Genomic DNA, 20,682 nt, shown 5'->3' with positions numbered 1-20,682 from the left:
GATCAGGAGATGTAAATCGAAAACGAAAGTGAGGTACCGGCATCAGCTGATCGGTCCCCAGCTGATCGTGGTGCTGAACACGTTCGTGTAGCTGATGCACCTCTGGCAACGTTCGCCTTGGAGGACAGACATTTACGATGCAAGAAGGTACAAACCATATTGCGTCTCACTGCAACCGCAAAGACTGCCAGGCAGCCGGCGCACCGTTCATTCCTGCTGGCCGTCGAGCCACTGCTGCTGCACACAGGCGCCGACAGCAGGCAAAACAGGCAGCAACAGACGTTTTATGTTGATTTATGTGTGAAACCATTGCTTTGTGCGCTCTTACAAAAACTGAGTTTTTTGGAAAAAATATTAGCCCTCAAAGAGTTGCTACTGAACATACGACTGTTTATGCTGCTCCCTGATAAAAGACAATGTTTCTGCTGGTATCTGTTCAGATAAAAACAAAAACAGATTTAGAAATGTTAACTTGCTGTTGCTCGGAAGGTGCCTGTTCTAATGTTGTGATCGTGGCTCTGGACTCTGAGGGTAACTTGTTTTTCTATAACAAACTAGATAAAATGTTAATGCCCTGGCAGTGGCAAACAGCTTTAGTTTTATATTGGATTTGATTACATTAATGTTTAAGTTGAGATTTACAAGAAATATTTTAACTGCTACTATATAAAGGGAATACTGCTGTTAAAAAGCACCTTCTTTGTTTAAAGTATTTGGAAACCAAATACATGCAATACACTACTTTTGAGTTCATTATTGAGTTTTGAGCATAACAGTCTGATTGTTGTGATTGTCTGTGATTAATCGCGATTAATTGCAGACAATCATGCGATTAATTGCAATTAAAAATTTTAATCATTGCCCAGCACTAAAATACTGTATACTGATATTTTGTATGCTTGTGATAATCCCTGTAAATGGAGTATGGGAATGGCAGAATTTCAAACTTTATAAGTAATGAAATATTTCAAATGTGTGAGTAAACTGCTGGGTTCCCCTCAGGTAATCGCTTCTATTTCTTGAAGGGTCAATAGTAAAATCAATCAACAGTAAAAGCTGCTCAAACCTGCTTTCCAGAAAATGGCTGAAGGAGATATGATAAGCATACCTCAGCAACAAGTCGTTGACTTTATATACGTTGTTCAGCCACTTTTGTGTGTACTTAAGTAGCTGACACATGTATGATAAACTTGTGTCAACCAATGACTATGACTCTGATGATATACCATCTTCAACCATTTTCTTTCCTACTCACCGAAGGCAGGGTAGGGTATCATCTTCTGGTAAATACAAAAAGAAACTTATTTTCTTAATGCAATGCTGACGACTGATATATTTTTAACAGCACAGTAAATGGAGTATATTTTTGACAGATTTTAGGTCAGTTTAAAAATGCCAATCATACTGGAAGTAAACCAAGTTACTACTGTCAACTATACCAAACAAAAATACAGTTAACAGATATAAAAATAATTTGGGTAGTAACACAAATCTTTGTTTTACAAAGAAGCAATGGACAAAGAAAGTGTGCACAACACAGAGCTTTAGCGGACTCAACAGACTGTATGGTCATTAAAACAAACACGTGAAAGGCTAAACAAAATATTATTAAGAAAACAGTAAATACTGCTAGCAAGAAAAGGTGCCAGGGCAATTAGATCTTTAAAATCTGCAGTATCTGAAAAGCAAAAAGAACACAAGTCAGGCACATTAATGCCCTGGAAAAAAAATTTTAAACAGCTGTCTAGGCTTCTTCATATAATGACAATGATTTCCTATTTTCTCTTTGGCAATCCATGTGGCAGACTTAAATGTCAGAGAAAAATAAGAAAGTACCTACGAACACTTGATGTAATGTAATACAAATTTGGACATGAAGCCTTAAAAGGTTTTCCAGTTACCTTCTCTTTCACATAAACTCTCTGCCCAATCCGTCTGTGATTGGTAAGGGCATCTGAGACATTTCTCTACTTGTAATGTGTACAGTATATTATAGACACACACACACAGTATATATACACACCTGCAAATATATATAACTAGTCATTTAGCCCGTTACAATAATGGGCGCTAGAACAGTAGTGCATAAACATTAGTAGAAACAGTCTATATTAAATGGCAAAGGACTGTCTATTTTCTGTTACACTAACACTGGCTTGTATGTGGCTGTAATATGCGTCACTGTATTGTGTGCCTTTAATTTTCTCTCACAGTAATACGTCTCTCCAGCAAGTATTTTAATCTGTGCTGGCGTGCAGCTGATTATTGTATGTATGGCGTCTCCCCAGCAACGAATTTTATGTGCGCGAAAATAAATCTACTTTTAAAAGTCATCCTATTGTAATATCATGAAAATTCATATATTTAGGAAAACACTTTACACTTTACCGGGCCAAGTTTGTTAATCGCAAATCTGACATCCTCAGTGTGAACACTTGCACAACAACAAACACTAATCCCACCTCTTTGGGGAAGCTGGTCTCCGCGTCTCAGTACCTGATTGGATTTTTCGTGCGTTATGTTTTAGATCTTACCTAATTTACCGAAATCCGATTGGATCGTCCGCACAATTTTTTTTTATAGGTCCCGCCCTCTCTGTCTTGTGTGACACGTCAGGCGGCCTTTGAAGCATCGCACCGCGCATGCGCACTTCACCAGAAGACACACACACATGGACACATGGATGCACAGAGGGATTTTATTAAATAGGATGTACCAAATGACATACCTGCTGAAGGCTAGATAGGCAAAATTGTGTTTTTCTTTCAGCATGTAAATACCCGTCACTCTTTTCATATTTTTTATAAATTTAAATCGGCTTATTTTAAAACCTACATATATATGTTGGGTATCATTCTTTTCAGAATTTATCGAACTTTAATGTGATGTTGTTAGATTTTCAGATTCTTATTCCGTTTTTAAATTATAAACTAATTATAAAATAAAAGTCAAAGAGTAGGACAGCTGCTGTACAGGCTTTTAAATGTTCGAAGCCCCGCACGAGATGCAGATCATGCGGCATGGCAGCAACAGCAAGCCAGCAGCTGATCGAGCAAAGAGGAGGTTAAAAAAAAAAAAAAAAAAAAAACTATTTGTTTCCCATTGTATCACTGTTTAAGAGGGTTTTTGGTGGAGCGGCCGTGTCTCTTTGGGGTGCATTCAGCCCCCCTCTTCACAAAGCAAGCGGCAGAGACGCAAAGTGGCTGGTGCATAGTGCAGCCCGGGGGGGTTGGTTATGGGGGTTGGGGGGGAGTTGGCAAGCAAAGCGAGCAGGGAGGAACCCCCTAGTTTATTTATATAAAAGGAAAGGTCTGTGATACAGTTTGTATATTTGTAGCTAGTAATCAATAAAAGAAGAAAATTAATCAAGTATCTTAAAACAGCCTTTTACTCATAAGCATTCAACAACCTACCAGGAGTCATCATCAGAAGAAAATGATTAGACATACAAGAATCAAAGGCAATATATAGCAAATGAGGGGGTGGGGTGCAGCAGGTGGGGGGAATTAATAACGTGGGGGTCAGAGGGTGTTGCTCATAAAGCCTTTTTTTTATTATTTAGCTGTTCTTCTTTTTAAGTCTGCATAAGTTGGGTTCATGTCTAAATGTCTGTTAATGGCATTTTCATTTGAGAGCCATGATTCATCTAGCTCTCTGGCACTTTTAGTATTAGCCTTGAATTATACTTGCACCATGGCCCGGATAATGTGTGTCTGGTTGAACTTGTATATGCGTATATCAGAGATCATGGGTCCTTCCCTCTGACAGTGTTGCGATGTTCTTATATGAGTGTTGCGAGTGGTTTAGATGTTTGTCCCACGTATACAGCTGGTATACTGTATACAGTAATCCCTCCTCTATCGCGGGGGTTGCGTTCCAGACCCCCCCGCGAAAGGTGAAAATCCGCGAAGTAGAAACCATATGTTTATAGGGTTATTTTTATATTGTCATGCTTGGGTCACAGATTTGCATAGAAACACAGGAGGTTGTAGAGAGACAGGAACGTTATTCAAACACTGCAAACAAACATTTGTCTCTTTTTCAAAAGTTTAAACTGTGCTCCATGACAAGACAGAGATGACAGTTCTGTCTCACAATTAAAAGAATGCAAACATATCTTCCTCTTCAAAGGAGTGCGCGTCAGGAGCAGTTAATGTCAGAGAGATAGACAGAAAAAAGCAAACAATCAGAAATCAATAGGGCTGTTTGGCTTTTAAGTATGCGAAGCACCGCCGGACAACGCAGCTGCTAGGAAAGGAGCAATGTTAAGGTAGCCTTTCAGCATTTTTTTAGAGGAGCTCCATATCGTCTAGTGGTGCGAACAGCCACCCCTGCTCACACCCCCTCTGTCAGGAGCACAGAATGTCAGAGAGAGAGAGAGAGAGAGAGACAGAGAAAAACAAACAATAAAAAATCAATACGTGCCATTCGAGCTTTTAAGTATGCGAAGCACCATGCAGGAAGCATATCGCTTGACAAAACAGCCACATTTAAGCCCAGCAAGGAAGAGAGCAATATGAAGGTAATCTTTCAGTGTTTTTTGAGGAGTGGCCGTATCTTCTAGGGGTGCGAACAGCCCCTGTGCTCACAATATATTTGAGTATTATTTAATACGTAATACATGCTCTGATTGAGTAGCTTCTCAGCCATCTGCCAGTAGCGTCCCTTGTATGAAATCAACTGGGCAAACCAACTGAGGAAGCATGTACCAGAAATTAAAAGACCCATTGTCCGCAGAAACCCGCGAACCAGAAAAAATCCGCGATATATATTTAAATATGCTTACATATAAAATCCGCGATAGAGTGAAGCCGTGAAAGTCGAAGCGCGATATAGCGAGGGATTACTGTACTGCGTTCCATGTCTCTGATGCAGATTTCTTGCTTTTGGCATTATAAAGAATAATCTGCCGTTATATAAATATATATATATATAGATATAAATATATCTATTATATAAAAAAAATCTTGGGTTGAGATGTGATCATCTCGGAGAGACACTCTGAAGTCCTGCAAGACTACTTGCACGTCACACCCTACTTACAAACAATTTCTCAGAGACACTTCAACATCCTGCGAGACAAGGAAGTGAGACAAAAGGACAGCTGCTGTACAGGCTTTTAAATGATTGACGCGCAGCATACTCTTTGCATTATTTGACAGTAAACTATTCAATCATTCTATGATCTGCTTCTCGCAACTGAAAGAGGGCACCGTGGCGGATGTTAGCCGACTTGCTGAACCAACCACAAGCGTTACCTGGTAGGTAACCACCCATGCTATCAGACTGTGATTCAGACTACGAATGCCATAAATGTAATTACCCCGATCTACATGCTGTCAAATGAATGAACCACACACCGTGGCGCAATGTTAGAGGCTTTGCCCCTGGCGCTGACGTCCGAGGTTCGATTCCCCGAGAGGGGGGTGCAATGAGTGTGTACGCCTGATGAGCCCAGAATTAGGGCGAAACACGTGTCGCGTACTCTTTGCATTATTTGACAGTAAAACTATTTCAACCACACATATATATATATATATATTATATATATATATATATGTATATATATATAAATATAAATATATATATATATATATAAATATATATATAAATATATATATATATATATATATATATACACACACATATACTGTATATACATATATTTATATAAAATATATATACGCACACTCATATATGCATACACACACACACAGTATATGAAATATACAGCTCTATTCTTAACAAGAAAATTTTAATTTAAAAAAAAAGAAATCATTTTGTGATCACCTGTGAGACAGATTTTATGTAGACACTACAAGGAATTTAACATGTATCTTTCCTGCCAAAGAATATTAGATATTCTCTTTGGTTCATTAAGTTTAGCTCATTCTAAAAGAAAATTGGAAATGCTGAGGGTTCAGTTAAAGGATAACAAGTAGTTATAAGGTGATTGATGGCCCTGGTTTTCACTCGCTCTATGTGCAAGTCTATTTTTGTTCAGTATTTTTTCATATTTCAAAGCCTAAATTATTATATCTCCTTGCCTGTTAACTCATGTAGGCACCTACGTGAATTCCTACACACAGCATAAATAAAAACGACTACTACTAAGCTTTTATGAAGGTTCCAATGTATTTAATTTTAGTGAGGCAAATTCTGAGCAGATGCAATCAAGTCTTAAAGAAATAAACTGGAAGTAACTTGTAACTGTGGAGATGATTGAGGAGTAATGGGGTATATTTAAAGGCATACTTCTTACCATGCAGAACAAGCTCACTTCAAAATTTAGAAGCAATAGGACATTAAAAAAGGACTACTTAGTGGACGGGTAAGTAGTCAAGAATGAAATTATAGAGAAATGCAGCCCTATAATGCTTACAAAAGAAACAACCAAAACTAATCACAGGGCTTATGAGAACACAAGAGTATCCATGGAAAAGTAAGTTAGAAATGTAAGAGGGCATTTAAGAAGTATATTGCTGCAAATGCAATAGTCAACCCTAAGAGATGCTTTTGGCGTTTAGGCAGCAAAAGAAACATCAAAGAGGAGATGGCATGTGTTACAAGCAGTACGGGGGGAAATAAATTATAGAAAAAGAAGAAGCTAATACACTCAATTCTCTTTTTCCAAAGGTTTCATATGTGAAGCATTTAAACACCTCATAGCATCTGCAGGTATATTATTGGACAATGAAACATTTTGGGATTCATAGTGATAAAATACCACTATATTTGAGCACGCTAAAATCATTGAAACAATAGTTCTCAAGAAAGACTGTTTTATATACATACTGTAAACACTTGTTTATATACCCTTAGATGTTTTTTTTCCTAGAAACTGCCCAATAATGTGAAAATTCCTAAAGACTGGAGGCTATCAAACATGTCGTTACATAAGGTGATTGGCCTACCCTAGTAATTTTACGCTAGTGTCTATCATGGAAAAATTTACGATTATAGAAGACAAGCCAAAACAACAGAGGAGCATTAGCCGATTGTCAACACAGATTTAGATGATGCTCTAATTAAACTGCTGAAGGGGTTCAGTAAGAATTCACCCAAATAAAATAAATGACAAGACACTTTTGTTCTTTGGTTGTCTGAATCCCTTCACTGCTCTCACTATTATTTATTTTGGTATACCTAATTAAGTGGTAAAAGTGGAGTCTTTGAGTTCTAGGGCTGTTTCTGTTTATAATTTATATAATACGAGCTGTATATACCCGGCGTTGCCCGGGGCAGAAGTAACCTAATCGGTCAAACACTTACATATATACCAAAGTAAACCTAATTGGTTAAACAGCTTCATATATACAGAAGCGAACCTAATCGGACAAACAGCTAATCTATATACATAAGCAAACCTAATTGGTCAAACAGTTACATAAATACAAAAGCAAACCTAATCGATGAAACAGCTTCATATATACAGAAGCGAACCTAATTGGTCAAACAGTTATGCATGTGCAGAATAATTTTACAAAGATTATGCGTGTTAACAATCATTAAAAAGAAAAGATTGAGGAACTCTTCTTCTATATGTGATGAAGCTGGATGAAGCTGACTTGACGAAGACGTAGGTGGCATAGATTGGTTTTTCTAAAACAGAAGAAAAAAATGAGTATCTATTATTATTTTAAATTAGAATGAAAATGAGAACCTTGATTAGAGATAGATTATCCGTATTAAAATATGTGCATGAATAAACTTTTGGTAACTCTGTAGCAAAAGTTTATTCATACAAATTGGCATGGGATGGCTTTGTGAAAAAGTAAAAATTAGATAAAAATAAATTGAGAATGCGTACTTCGATTTGACTGAGATTATCTGTAATGATGAAAAAAAAGTTTAGTATGTTTTTTTTTCCATACGGGAAGGATGTAAAACCTTACATAGGCACCCTTCAGCCCGTACTGAAGGGTACTGTCAGATTCTTACTGACTAAAAAACACCCTTTTTATTCCACAGCTACCCCAAAAACCACTATTAGGCATTACTTTGGGGTGGCAGTAGTTTAGTTATGAAACAGCTGGGTCCTGAAAAAAATCTGTCTTATTAGTGGCTTCATCACATATAGAAGAACAGTTCCTCAATCTTTTCTTTTTAATGATTGTTAACACGCATAATGTTTGTAAAATCATTCTGCACATTCATAACTGTTTGACCAATTAGGTTCGCTTCTGTATATATGAAGCTGTTTAACCGATTAGGTTTACTTTGGTATATATGTAAGTGTTTGACCGATTAGGTTACTTCTGCCCCGGGCAACGCCGGGTATATGCAGCTCGTATATATATATATATACATATACACACATACATGCGGTTTTAATAACACAGAAATCAATATAAACATTAACATCATTATCATATGAGAATATGAAGTAATATATAAGAAGCACATTTCATATAAATATAAATTATTAAACAGTAAAATCTTCTTCTGTAATTTGCTAACGTGGCAATTTGTGTGTCTGTCCAGGATTTTAAATGACCTGTAGCTCGCAAACCGTTGCACCTATACACTTGAAATGTGGTACACATATAGTACGTCACGTCTACTATCCGCTTTATGGGTGATGATTGTTTTAGTCTTTTTATGTTTATTTTATTTTATTGTACAATCAAGTCCTATCTGCGCACAGCAGGGCAGCCGTGGGCGGATGCGTATGGTGTATTCACTCGATGTTATCGTGCATTGCGTTGTCAGTGGTATTTTGATAAAAGAATTTGAACAACATATAAGAAGCGTATAAATTATTAAACAGTAAAACATTAACATTTAAGAAGTAAAGTTACATTAAGTACTACTGCTGTGCCTTCGGGTATACCTCATTTTTTGTTTGCCCATTACATGCTTAAATGTATACATTTTTTGGTGCACCTACCCGAGAACACGCGACATATAACCGAGCGTGGGAGAAGCATGGATTTTAAACACGCGTTGAGTTGATGTGCTGGTCTCCCTCGTGGAATAACTGGTAATGTTTGACTAAAATCTACAGCGAGTAAAACGACATTAGCTCCTATTTTTTTTTACGATCTCTGAGATGTTGCTTTTTTCGGTTCAAGGCTTCATAAGCTCTTTTATGTTGTATGGTGTACTTATCCCAAACCATCATCTTTGAATGTTGCAAGACTTTCGCCTTGTATGTAGATCGGGGTAATTACATTCATTGCATTCCTAGTCTGAATCACAATCTGATTGTATGGGTGGTTACCTGGCACTGTAGGGTTGCCACCCGTCCTTTAAAATACGGAATCGTGCCGCGTTTGAGAATGAAATTGCGCGTCCCGTTTTGAATCAATACTGGACGGGATTTATCCCGTATTTTTTTTATAATTTTTTTTTTAAAGCAGCGTCTCATGCAAATCATCCCACACACATTTTATGAAGATGCCCCCTTTCCTACTTTTGATTGGGTAATACTTGATGTCATCGTTAGTTTGATTGGTGTTTTTAACTGTCCAGTGAGTAGGGCGTGTCTTTCAACCGTAAGCAGATTTTTTGCAGTGGTATCACTGACCTCGACGACGGCAACGTTATACATCAAAAATAAATTACGATAAATGACGATTTTAGCGATACTTTATTACGACGGCGGCTACATAGACACGATCAAATAAAAACAAAAAAATCAAATAATCATTCTACATTTTCAAAACGTCGAAAAAACGACGGAATGAAAAAAAGGCCCACCCGACGACCCACCCATTCCATTTTTATATATATAGATTAATGAAACGGTTAATTTTTCAGAGGACACCAATACAGATGGATTGATATAGGCCTAGAGTCAGCAAAAGCACTAGGAGAGACAACCTACTAGGCTCTTTACAGGAGGGCAAGGTCTGGGGAGATGGCTGCATGCTCTATTTACATTTGTGGTGGTTTCGCACCAATTCCCATTAGTCTGAATGTTTGATAAACTAGCTGATGAAAACTGACCCAGTATGGCCTAATGTGTTGTGTGACTGAGCACTAATGTCCCCTGCAATTGACTGCTAGCCTGTCCAAAGTAGATCCCTGCCTTATGCCTAAGCCCTGGTTTATTGCAATACTGGACTGGTTGAATGGGTTTCAAGATGAACAGAAGGATACATGATAACAGCTAAGTAAATGGATTACCGTCTTCTACACTAGGGGGCTTTGCCCCCTGCTCGCTTCACACGCTAACCCCCCCCCCCAGCCTGCGGTACGCGCCAGCCACTCAAGCATATGTGGATTTCACTTTCACCAAACAACAAATCTTTTAATTCTCGTGGCTACACCTCTTCATTGGGAAGAAACACTACTTTTCCCTGATGACAACACGAATTAGACGATCTATAAGTCTCTGACTTAAACTTTAAATCCAAACGATATATTTGATCTCTTTTCGCTGTTCCGTTATTTCACCGAGTAATAATTTCCGTTTGTTTGCGCTACTGCGATCTTTACTATCATTTTTTGAGATTTTCGAATTGTAGTACTTCCATTATCTCTAACCTGCTCTGCATGCGTATCGCACCAGCGTTTTTGAATTGTTTATGACGTTCTACTTTGTCATCTACTCTTTGTCTTTTATTTCCGGCCCCAGGCCTGGATAAATCTCTTGGCACGAAGTCTCGTCTGGCTGGTCGTGAAAGTATCTCTCTGAAAAAGTCCTGTCTAGTCTCAGGCTAAAAAGTCTTGTCTCATCCCAGGATTTTTTAATTATAATAGAGAGATAAGGTAAGTAGTGCTGCAGACAGTCAAAGTCTACCATGGAAACAATGGATGGAAGACAGGAAACAGCTCTGAATGGGACACCTTGGTATCACACATACACCTATACTACTTCACAGTGAACTACTAAGAATGTGTTGGGAACACAGCACAAGAACATGACTAATCTACACAAAATGCACCCCAAGAAAATATAAATCCTAATTCCTTGATGGACCACAACAAAAAGAAACAAATATTAACAATCTCTGTATATATAAAATCCAACGTCTGTCTGCTTTTCATGAGAGAACTACTTCACGGATTTATATCGGGTTTTTTTATTCCTATAATTTGCTTGAACATTCCGGTTGATTTTGCGACTTCTCTCATCGGGCTAAGAATCATAGCTCACTTGCAGGAGCGATATATTCACGGTAATCCGAGATAGAGACTGCGGGCCAAGGGAAGTAGAAAGTGTGATGTCAGGAGTGGGGAGCCAGGCGGGGCCCTCCTCACTCACGTGCCAGCCTCTGTTTGAGTCGCTGTACCTCTCGCCACGTGTTGAAGTGGACCTCGCCTCTGCTTAGCTAGCAATAACCTGTTTGTTTATTGATTTTGAAAGTTTGTCCTGTTTCACTACTATGCAGGTGGAGCCGCGGGGGACAGCTAATATTGAATATAATTAAGAACAGCATATAAGGTACAAGCATATGTGTAGTACCCAGTGTAGAACTTTTGACCTTTGTTTGAATATATCTGAATATAATATAAACATTCAAATCTTCATTTGTGGGTAATGTGACGGCCTTAGTATGTGGTATACATCCTCCTCATGTTCCTGTCAGTTTTCCCTGTGGACACTGGTCTCTTCTCACATCTTAAAAGATGTGCATGGAATGCCCAAGAATGAGTGGCTGTGCGGTGTGCCTAAAGTGTGTCCTGCAATGGACTGACACCATGTGCAGGACTGGTTCTGACTTTGTGCCAAATTCTGACAGGACAGACAGACACTGTAATGAAAAAAGGCAATTCAGGGTACAGATGAATGGGGCTAACAAGCATTAATATCACTACATAATTAATAAGAAGCCTGTTTGTACCAGTAATCCTCTAAGCCCATAGCTTTTAAATAACAATTCCTTCATGCTGATTGTATTTATCTAACAATACATAATTAAAACTTTCTCATTTATGATTTGGCATAGATTCCAGAACGAAATTCATTATTTTTCAGCTATACTGTTGCCAGAACCAAATTAAACAGGAAAGCCTAGTAATTCATCATTTAGAAATCTGATTTAATACTTAATTAACAAATGTGTTCATTCCCAAATGAGTACTGCTTCAAAAATGACAAAAAAATAATTATGAGAAAAAAACACTGTGAACAATAAACACTACATAAACATCCCACAATGAATTGCTTTTTTTGTCAGTAAAGTTATCTAAAATAACTTGAAACAAAATGTGCAACAGCTTCTATTTATATGCATTTTTAAAAGCATGGACTTGGTGCAAACTTCTGCAATTTTTCCTTTAAACAGGAACTGAATACCAAACTCTTCAGATAGTCTTAAGTCAAACGTCCCGGTGCCGTTCATATTGAGTGCTCTGATTACAGGTTTCCTTACTGTTTGCATATGCTGAAATGTACTGTAATTTCTAGCATTTTCTGCATTGGACTGCAAGTTGCTGCAGTACATTCTTATGCTTTTACTTCATATGTACTTCACTGATTATTACTTCCGTGATAATACTGAGGTCCTATCATGTTTACATTCATGCATCTATAATCTGAAATAATAGTATTTGCTAAAAAATAATGTAAATTATGCCAGCATTTATTACCATTTGCATTTACATTAAAAAGACTTGCACAGTCCTTTAAAACCAATAAAAGTAACTACTGCATGTACTGTGTATATAAATATATATATATATATATATATATATCTATTATAATAAAAAAATCTTGGCTTGAGACGTGATGTTCTCGGAAGACACTTTGATATCCCGCGAGAGACACTTTAATGTCCCAGACAAAAGGACAGCTGCAGTACAGGCTTTTAAATGATCAACGCGCAGCACGACAAGCAGAACACGCAGCTTAGCAGCAGCTGATCCGACTGCATCTCCTTAGCATATTGTCACACACGTGTGGCTAGGAGTGAGCTGAGTGGACCAAGTAGAGGTAATTACCCGCCAGGCCAGAGGCTGGTGGGGTGCACTAAACTCTGTTATCTGTACTGGCCAAATATGGGAAAACCTGCCTGATTCAACGACATCTCCGGTGCTAGCCCCCAGACTGACGTCATTTCCGGTTCCGGGCCAGATTACATCGCTTCCCCCTTTCGGCTTATAAAGCCGCCATCTTTCCTCCACCAGTCAGTTCAGTGGAGAACTAAAAACAATGCACATGAGTGCTGTTCAAAAACCCTTTTGCAGCAAGGGACAATATATGGGTGGCTGCCCCAAACCTTTTTGCGTGTGTCAAGGCTATTCATTTTACAATACATATATATCGCTTCGCTCGCCAACCCCCAGGCAGGCATTATGCACTAGCCACTTTGCGGCTCTGCCACTCGTGTATGGGGAAGCAGATGTACAATTTAAACAGACTTATTTTTATGGGAATTGTTACATCTACATAATAGAACTAACTATTACACATTACAGTGAGTAATTAACCATATTAAAAAAATAGTAAAATGTAATAAATTGAAAGAAAATTATGTTTTGTGTTGCGTTAGAGGAATTCACTGCATTATACGTTTTTGTTCAGTTTGGCTTTGAAATTAACAAGCAAATTCTTTTAAAACTTACACTTTTACTGTAAAACTTCAGTAAAACCAGTATTTGGAATCAACTTTTTGTCAATATTACATAAAATTTTGATTCCGTGTTTGGATATACATCGTGACAACACAACCTATATCTGCCCATGAGTGAATATCATTTCTTTCTCTCGAATAAATAAACTGACTTTTTCGAATGTTTGTCTCTGTGATTTGTTAATTGTTAATCTTGTCCTATTGCATAGCCCCTCACTCAGACATAAATTACGCAATAACATTACGATACATCTTTCCTTCAACAGTAATTCGGCCAGCAGAAGACTGTATGGTGTTAACGGTTGTAGATATTCTTTGTGATATTGTAAGTTGATGTTCTCATCTTCCGCACCTTCACCACCAACTCTTTCACCATAGTCTATTGATACACATTTAACCAATTTGTTGTGTAACCAATCGATAATTTTCACGTTAATTCGTTTGACTTCATCGTTTCTCGGTGCTAGGATTGCCCGTGTACTCATTTCTGCTGTTGATAACCCTCAGGATGAAATTCTTCAATAAGATTTGGACATAATAAGTCTTCTTTTATTGGGAACTTAAAGTAAGGAAAACATAAAAATTTATAAGAGCTGAGAGTCAGACTGTGTCTGACAAAAGCATTCACACGAATGAGAGGTGAGAGGACTGCGGCCGTGATTGAAAATGTTTGAGAGAAGGGTGGGACTTGAAAAAATCTCTTGGCAATAGTCTTGTCTCAAGATTTTCCATCTACTCCATCTAAAAGAGTAATACTAAAACCACTGTAAAACTGAAGCCTTCAAAATTTTCAATACTCATTATATATGGAATCAGTATATTAGCATATATATATATATATATATATATATATATATATATATCAAGAAACAGTGGCTATAAAAAAATTACAGTTGTTTCAATTCAAACTATTATTATACAGAAGAGCTCTGTACACCTTTACAAATTTATACAGATGTCAAAAATCAAGTACATACCATGCAACACGTCACGTCACCTTGTAATACATACCAATAAATATAAATATGCACAGGTTTTATGCTTAATAACTTACATTCTCAGTGTGCCAATACATTAATCGTTAAATCAAAAAGTATTATCACACTAGATGACAAAGGAAAAGACAAAAACAAAATTGCAACTTACACAGAATCACTCTACCTTTAACCAACTCATTTTAAACCAAATATAACAGGCTAATTAAAAATAAAATTCTACACATCCTTCTAAGTTATCTACTCCTACATATAACACATTATAAACAGCCAGTTGTCTAAGACGTGACCTCCACTGCAACAACATACTTGAGTGCAATCCAACCAATTGTTTTTAAAAATTATTGATGAAAGGAGTCTGCAGGTAATAAACATTTCTCCCCAATAAAGACTCAAACCAAAAAAACAAACAAGGCCCAATTCCTTATGGGGCCAATTCTGAATTACCAATTTTCTTCACATGTATAAGTCTTGGGGATGTTAGAGGCAAACCAAAATATCAACAAGTAGAATTTAACTACAAAATGTAGAGCATATTACAAAGTCTCACTGCATGAAGGTAAACGGGAGATCAGTTGATAAAGAAAAGTGAAACGAAATGCTTAAATCTGCCACCACTACTCAGTCCACAGAAATAAGAAAAAAACTGTTTTGTCCCTTTAACTGGCCTTGGGATGGTTTTAACGTTTTAAAAAGGTAACACAAACAGCTAGCATCACTTCCCACCCTATGGTCCAAAGCAAACTAGAAACCTTGTTGTACCAGTATTCAAAAATTCAGGATACTGTACATTAAAACAAAGAAACGTCATTTCTCTTGAGAAGGCAAAGGAGCTTGATTAAAGGCAAACACACGTACTTCTTTGGGTCTTTGTAACACTTACAAAGCATCAGTAAATAGAATAGAATGTAATTTATTGTCATTGCACAGATGTACAATACAGTTTTCCAATCTCTGATCAACTAACAAAGCATCACTTTTGAGTGATCTGTGGTGGCTTCACTGTGACACATTTCTCTTGATGTTCCACATTTAGTATAAGACCTTCATATTACCAAGTAATTTTACCTTCATGTCAATGTGCCACACTGCATAGACATGGGTAACCCACCTACAGATGTTTTGTGGGTGTTATGAAGACCAGAAGAGGCCTTTGTTAAGGTCTTGTTACTTAAGAGGAAACGAATAATAGTCCCCAAACTTAGAGTGTTACCAGTTAACAAGTAGTGTGGTGGGCAGCAGAACTTTAGGGGCATTGGAAAGTTGATTTGATTTTGTTTTGGAGGAATTAAATAGATTGGACTGGCAAGCTTTGTTGGGCTGAATGGCCTGTTCTTGTCAATTTCCATTGTAATGTTCTAATGATATACACAAGTCTCATTGAGTGCTTTCCACTTTGTAAAAAAGGCAGTGCTAAAATTCCCGAGTATTATAAAAAAAAGCAGTGTGGCAGTTAAATTACTGGTCACACAAAGAATATTGTCTCACATTTACTAAATTTCTAATTTGAAAGATTACAATTTCATGTATGATTTACATTATAAAATGTTATAAAAAAATAATTTTCAGAACACTTTTTAAAAATGTGGATATCGGAAAACTGTTTCTCAATAACACACCCAACATTCAAAATTTGAATCCTGAAGGCATTTACAGTGCCCTCCACTATTATTGGCACCACTTGTAGGACTTAGTAAGAAGGGTTAGAAACAAATCCCCATTTGCTGAAGAACCATCATCTTGCACTGAAAAAATGAGAAACATCTGACTTTTAATTGAAACAAATTCATGCAACGTAAAACAAAGCCCTCATCAAGAAATCAATATTTTTAACAAAAACACATGTGCCACAATTGTTGGCAACCTTTGAAATGAATGTGAACCAATGTAATTTAAAACACCTTTAAATTGGACCTTGTTAGGTGGACTGGAGTGTACAGGAACTTTCCAGCTGAAATCAATGACTTCCTGATTAACTGGGATACAAATGTGAGGAGATACAGAACCAAATTTCCTTAGCCAACCATCATCATGGCAAAGAAAAGAGAACACTCGGTCTAAATGAGGGAGAAGTGGGTTGTCCTTCATAACTCAGGGAATGGTTATAAAAAAAATAGCTACTCACCTGAAAACGCCCATTTGTACAGTTAGGGCAATAATTATAAAGTAGTCCTCAACTGGAACTGAGACAGACTTGCCTGGAAGAAGACCCAAGTTTATCCTCCCAAGTACAGTGAGAAGGAGAGGCAATAATATCTCTAAGGATCACTGATGGGGAATTGCAAGAAAAAGTCAAATCCTGGGGTTATCAAGTCTCCAGAACCACCATCAGACGGCATCTCCATACCGACATATTATTTGGAAGGTACACCAGAAAGAATCCTTTTCTGTCAGTTATCCACAACGTACGTGCCTGGAGTTTGTAAAACGTTACTACAACTTTGACTGGAACCACGTTCTTTGGTCAGATGAAACAAAAACTGAAGTTTTTGGCAATAAACACACAAAGTGGGTTTGGAGTAAAAAGAAGGATGGCTATAATGAAAAGAACCTTGTCCCAACTGTGAAATATGGTGGAGGTTCTGTGATGTTGTGGGGCTGTTTGTCCTACAAAGGCCCTAGAAACATTGTTAGGGCACATGGCATCATGGATTCTGTGAAATATCAGAAGATTTTAAAACAAAACCTTGCTGCCTCGACCAGGAAAATAAAACTGGGTCTTCATTGGATCTTCCAGCTGGATAATGATCCAAAACACATGTCCAAATCAGCCCTGCAATGGTTAACTGACTACAAAATCAAAGTTCTGCCATGGCCATCTCAGTTCCTTGTCCTGAACCCAACTGAAAGCCTGTGGAGTGAGCTGAAGAGGAGAAGACACAGGAGAGGGCCGAGGACCCTGGATTATCTGGAGAGATTACGGAAAGAAGAATGGTCTTATAAAAGGTTACAAAATAAGACTCTGTGCTGTTATATTGGCAAAGGGAGGTGGTACAAAGTATTAAATGCAGGGGTGCCAACAATTGTGGCACGTGTGTTTTTGTTAAAAATATTTATTTCTTGATGAGGGTTTTGTTTTTCTTTGAATGAACTTGTTTCAATTAAAAGTCAGATGTTTCTCATTTTTTCAGTGCAACATGACAGTTCTTCAGCAAACAGTAATTTTTTTCTAACCCTTTTCAGTAATTTTCACAAGGGGTGCCAATAATAGTGGAGGACACAGTATGTATCTGCTGCTTGTATGTTCATCTTCAGATTTTTCCCCCCCCACAAACATTTCATTATTTGTCGCACTCATCAGATACACCTTATATGGATGTGTGGAATAACAAAGCTTGATAAGATCAGGACTGTGTGAAGGGGGAACTATGGGAGGAAGGGCTACCACATGAGGAAGTGTACGACAGACGAGAATGGAGGAGGCTGGTCAAGTATAGCAACCCCACATAAATGTTGAAAAGGTTTTTGAAGATTAGATACACCAAAAAAAATCCTGACTAGGCTCACACTTATTGTTGATCCTGAATTGAATGGATGCACTCTGTATAATTAAATCATTCATAGTGCTGCTAGAATCCTGAGGGTGCAGAAATATGAACACATTTCACCAATCCTTCAGTCACGTCATTGGCTCCTTACTCATCTCCATATCGAATACAAACTCTGTTTGTTTACTCATCAGTGTATCCATGAAAATGCTCCACAATATCTTAAAGAACTCCTTATACTACAATCCACTGCAAGAAACCTCCGTTTTACAAATACCTACTGCCTTCGCCCCCGTGACTAAACTTCATACAATGGGAGACCGAGCCTTTGTTGCTGCTGCTCCACGGCTCTCGAATGCTCTACCAGAGAGCCTAAGAACACAGCAAATTGTGGGCTGTTTTAAAAAACAGCTAAAGACTTTTCTATTTAGGAAAGCTTATTAACAAGAATGCTATAATTATTGTTGTTTTATCTCTGTTTTTATCTTGCTTTGCCTTTGTTTAAACTTTTTATGTAGCACTTTGAGATTTACTGCTACTGTAAAGTGCCCTATAAATAAAATGCATTATTATTATTTTCAAATTTAGTGTCACTGCAATATGGGACACAATTACGCAAACACCAAATCACATCGAGCCACCGCAGAACTGACCGTTAACCATAGCCTGCATGTGTTTAGGGTTTGGGAGGTCAAGACTGCCAACTCCACACAGGCAGCACCAAGGTCGGGGAGCAGAACTGCAGATAAACTGTGCCACCCTGAATACTGTCTTTGTTGTTGTATCTGTGATGCCGAAGGAAAAATATCACTGAATGCGGGCTATAAAAAAAAACAACTGAAATGTATTAACTTTCAAAGGAAATATTTTGCAAGTTTAAGGAATATATTAAAAAATATTCTCAAACCTGCTTAACCCAACTTGGGCTTGCTGGGGGCAAACGACTATCCTAGAAGCACTACGTACAAGGCTGAAACCCTCAATTAAATCAACAAGTTCATCTTTGGGGATGTGGGAGCAAAAGCCACACTGACACAGAAAGAGATGCCAAAGTTTCACACACAACAAGCAGACACGGGGTTCATCAGGTTAGACTGCTGCACCACTACACCACCCAAAACCAGTTAACATTGGCATTCAAGGGTGACAGCGTCAGGCACCATTTTAATGAATGATTTCAAACAATAAGTAGATAAAACCAAACCATTTGTGAATGGGCAGATTGAAAGTAACCTCCTGCCAGTGCCTCTGAGCTTCATAGTCGCCAAACATCGGTGGTTTCCCGGCACCTGTCGAGAAAGAGAGACCAGTGGTATGTACAGAAGAGTTAATTATGTGCTTACAGTCATATGCGTTGCAATAATTCTAACAGAAAAGTCGCAGAACGATTTATCGCTGTGCTGCAATCCCTCATCCCTTAACTGCACTATTGGTTGGTAGTTCTTATTTAACGAATGCATGACCCGTCGCCAGCTTATTTTCTGGATTCCAGCTTTTATATTAAAAATGCAACCCTTCCTACTTGCAAGCGACTTTCTTTTCTGTCCCTAGGATTCACACCTGAATAAGAGCTGAGAGAAACGGTCCACCGCACAATTAGGCTCAGCAACCCAGACAATGCTACGAAACTCCAGGTATCCATGTCTCTTTCATCGATGAGACGTCGGCAGCCGCGACTTCAGTTCTCACTACAGCATGTGGCAACACAACAGCGGAACTGTCACCGTGCTACTACACTTCCGGGATCTGTACGCGACGTCACGTGCAAAAGCCCGCCTCTTTGGCACTTCCGGGCGCTCAGTAGTCAATGGGCTGACGTGAACCCGCCCACGCGACGTTGTCACTGCCAGTTGACTGATTTTCCTTTCCCACGGCATGTATTTGTGCGCTCTCATAGCCCAATATTCCACGACATTATTTTAAAGCTGAAAATTATAATAGTTTGTCATTTTTTTTCCTTTTGCAAGATGGTAAACTTGGAATGCTAATCTTACCTTACAACCGCAGCCGGATTCATTGAGCAGCGCAGATTTCAGGCATTGATTAGTGAGTCAACTCTGCCTGAAACAGAAGAAACATCGCACATCAGTTTAATTGTCTCAAAATTATTTCTAAAAGTCTTAGGTTATTTTTTTAACTTAAGTAGTGCGCTGATGTTTTAATGATAGTAATGTTAAGATTATTATTATTAGTCCATTTGAGTTCATGCCATAATACAATATAATAACCGGGTCCGTTCCTTGTATATAGAAGTCTGTTTAATGGACGGTGCCTTTTTTAGGCTATGACATGTTCTAAGTACTGTGATCTTCTGTCATTCTTGTATTTTGATGTTACCCGGGATCTGTTGGGTATATTTCTCCATTCCTTTCTTTCAAGTCCAAGGGATTCTATTTTTATTGGTATTGTTTGTGACATCCATTCCCTATACTGCTTCAATTTCGATTTCAAGGTCTTTATTTTGACAGTTTTTCCGTTACTTTTACAGCTGTGTTTCCCTCAGTCAGGACGGACATATCGATGAGTAGAGAGATTTTTTCTTTTTTATTATTAATCCCTTGGGATCTATCTATCTATCTATCTATCTATCTATCTATCTATCTATCTATCTATCTATCTATCTATCTATCTATCTATCATATAGTGCCTTTCATCTATCTATCTATCTATCTATCT

The 20,682-nt window shown here is 37.9% G+C and overlaps 1 protein-coding gene across 1 annotated transcript in view; it reads right to left on the bottom strand.

The window, feature by feature from the left end:
• The window catches only part of alg6 (ALG6 alpha-1,3-glucosyltransferase), a 96,302-nt gene extending 76,550 nt beyond the window's left edge, over positions 1-19,752 (bottom strand). The window contains exons 1-2 of the mRNA XM_028810940.2: positions 19,567-19,752; positions 19,211-19,295 (exon numbers count right to left, since the gene is read on the bottom strand). Coding sequence (XP_028666773.2) covers positions 19,211-19,295; positions 19,567-19,648 — 167 coding nt within the window. The 5' untranslated portion in view covers positions 19,649-19,752. The remainder of the gene's footprint in view (positions 1-19,210; positions 19,296-19,566) is intronic.
• Positions 19,753-20,682: the final 930 nt, after the last annotated feature.

This window comes from Erpetoichthys calabaricus, chromosome 10 (genome assembly GCF_900747795.2).
Source record: "Erpetoichthys calabaricus chromosome 10, fErpCal1.3, whole genome shotgun sequence".
NCBI lineage: Eukaryota > Metazoa > Chordata > Cladistia > Polypteriformes > Polypteridae > Erpetoichthys > Erpetoichthys calabaricus.
The sequence above is the reverse complement of the archived record's forward strand: the minus strand, read 5'-3'. Positions and strand labels throughout refer to the sequence as shown.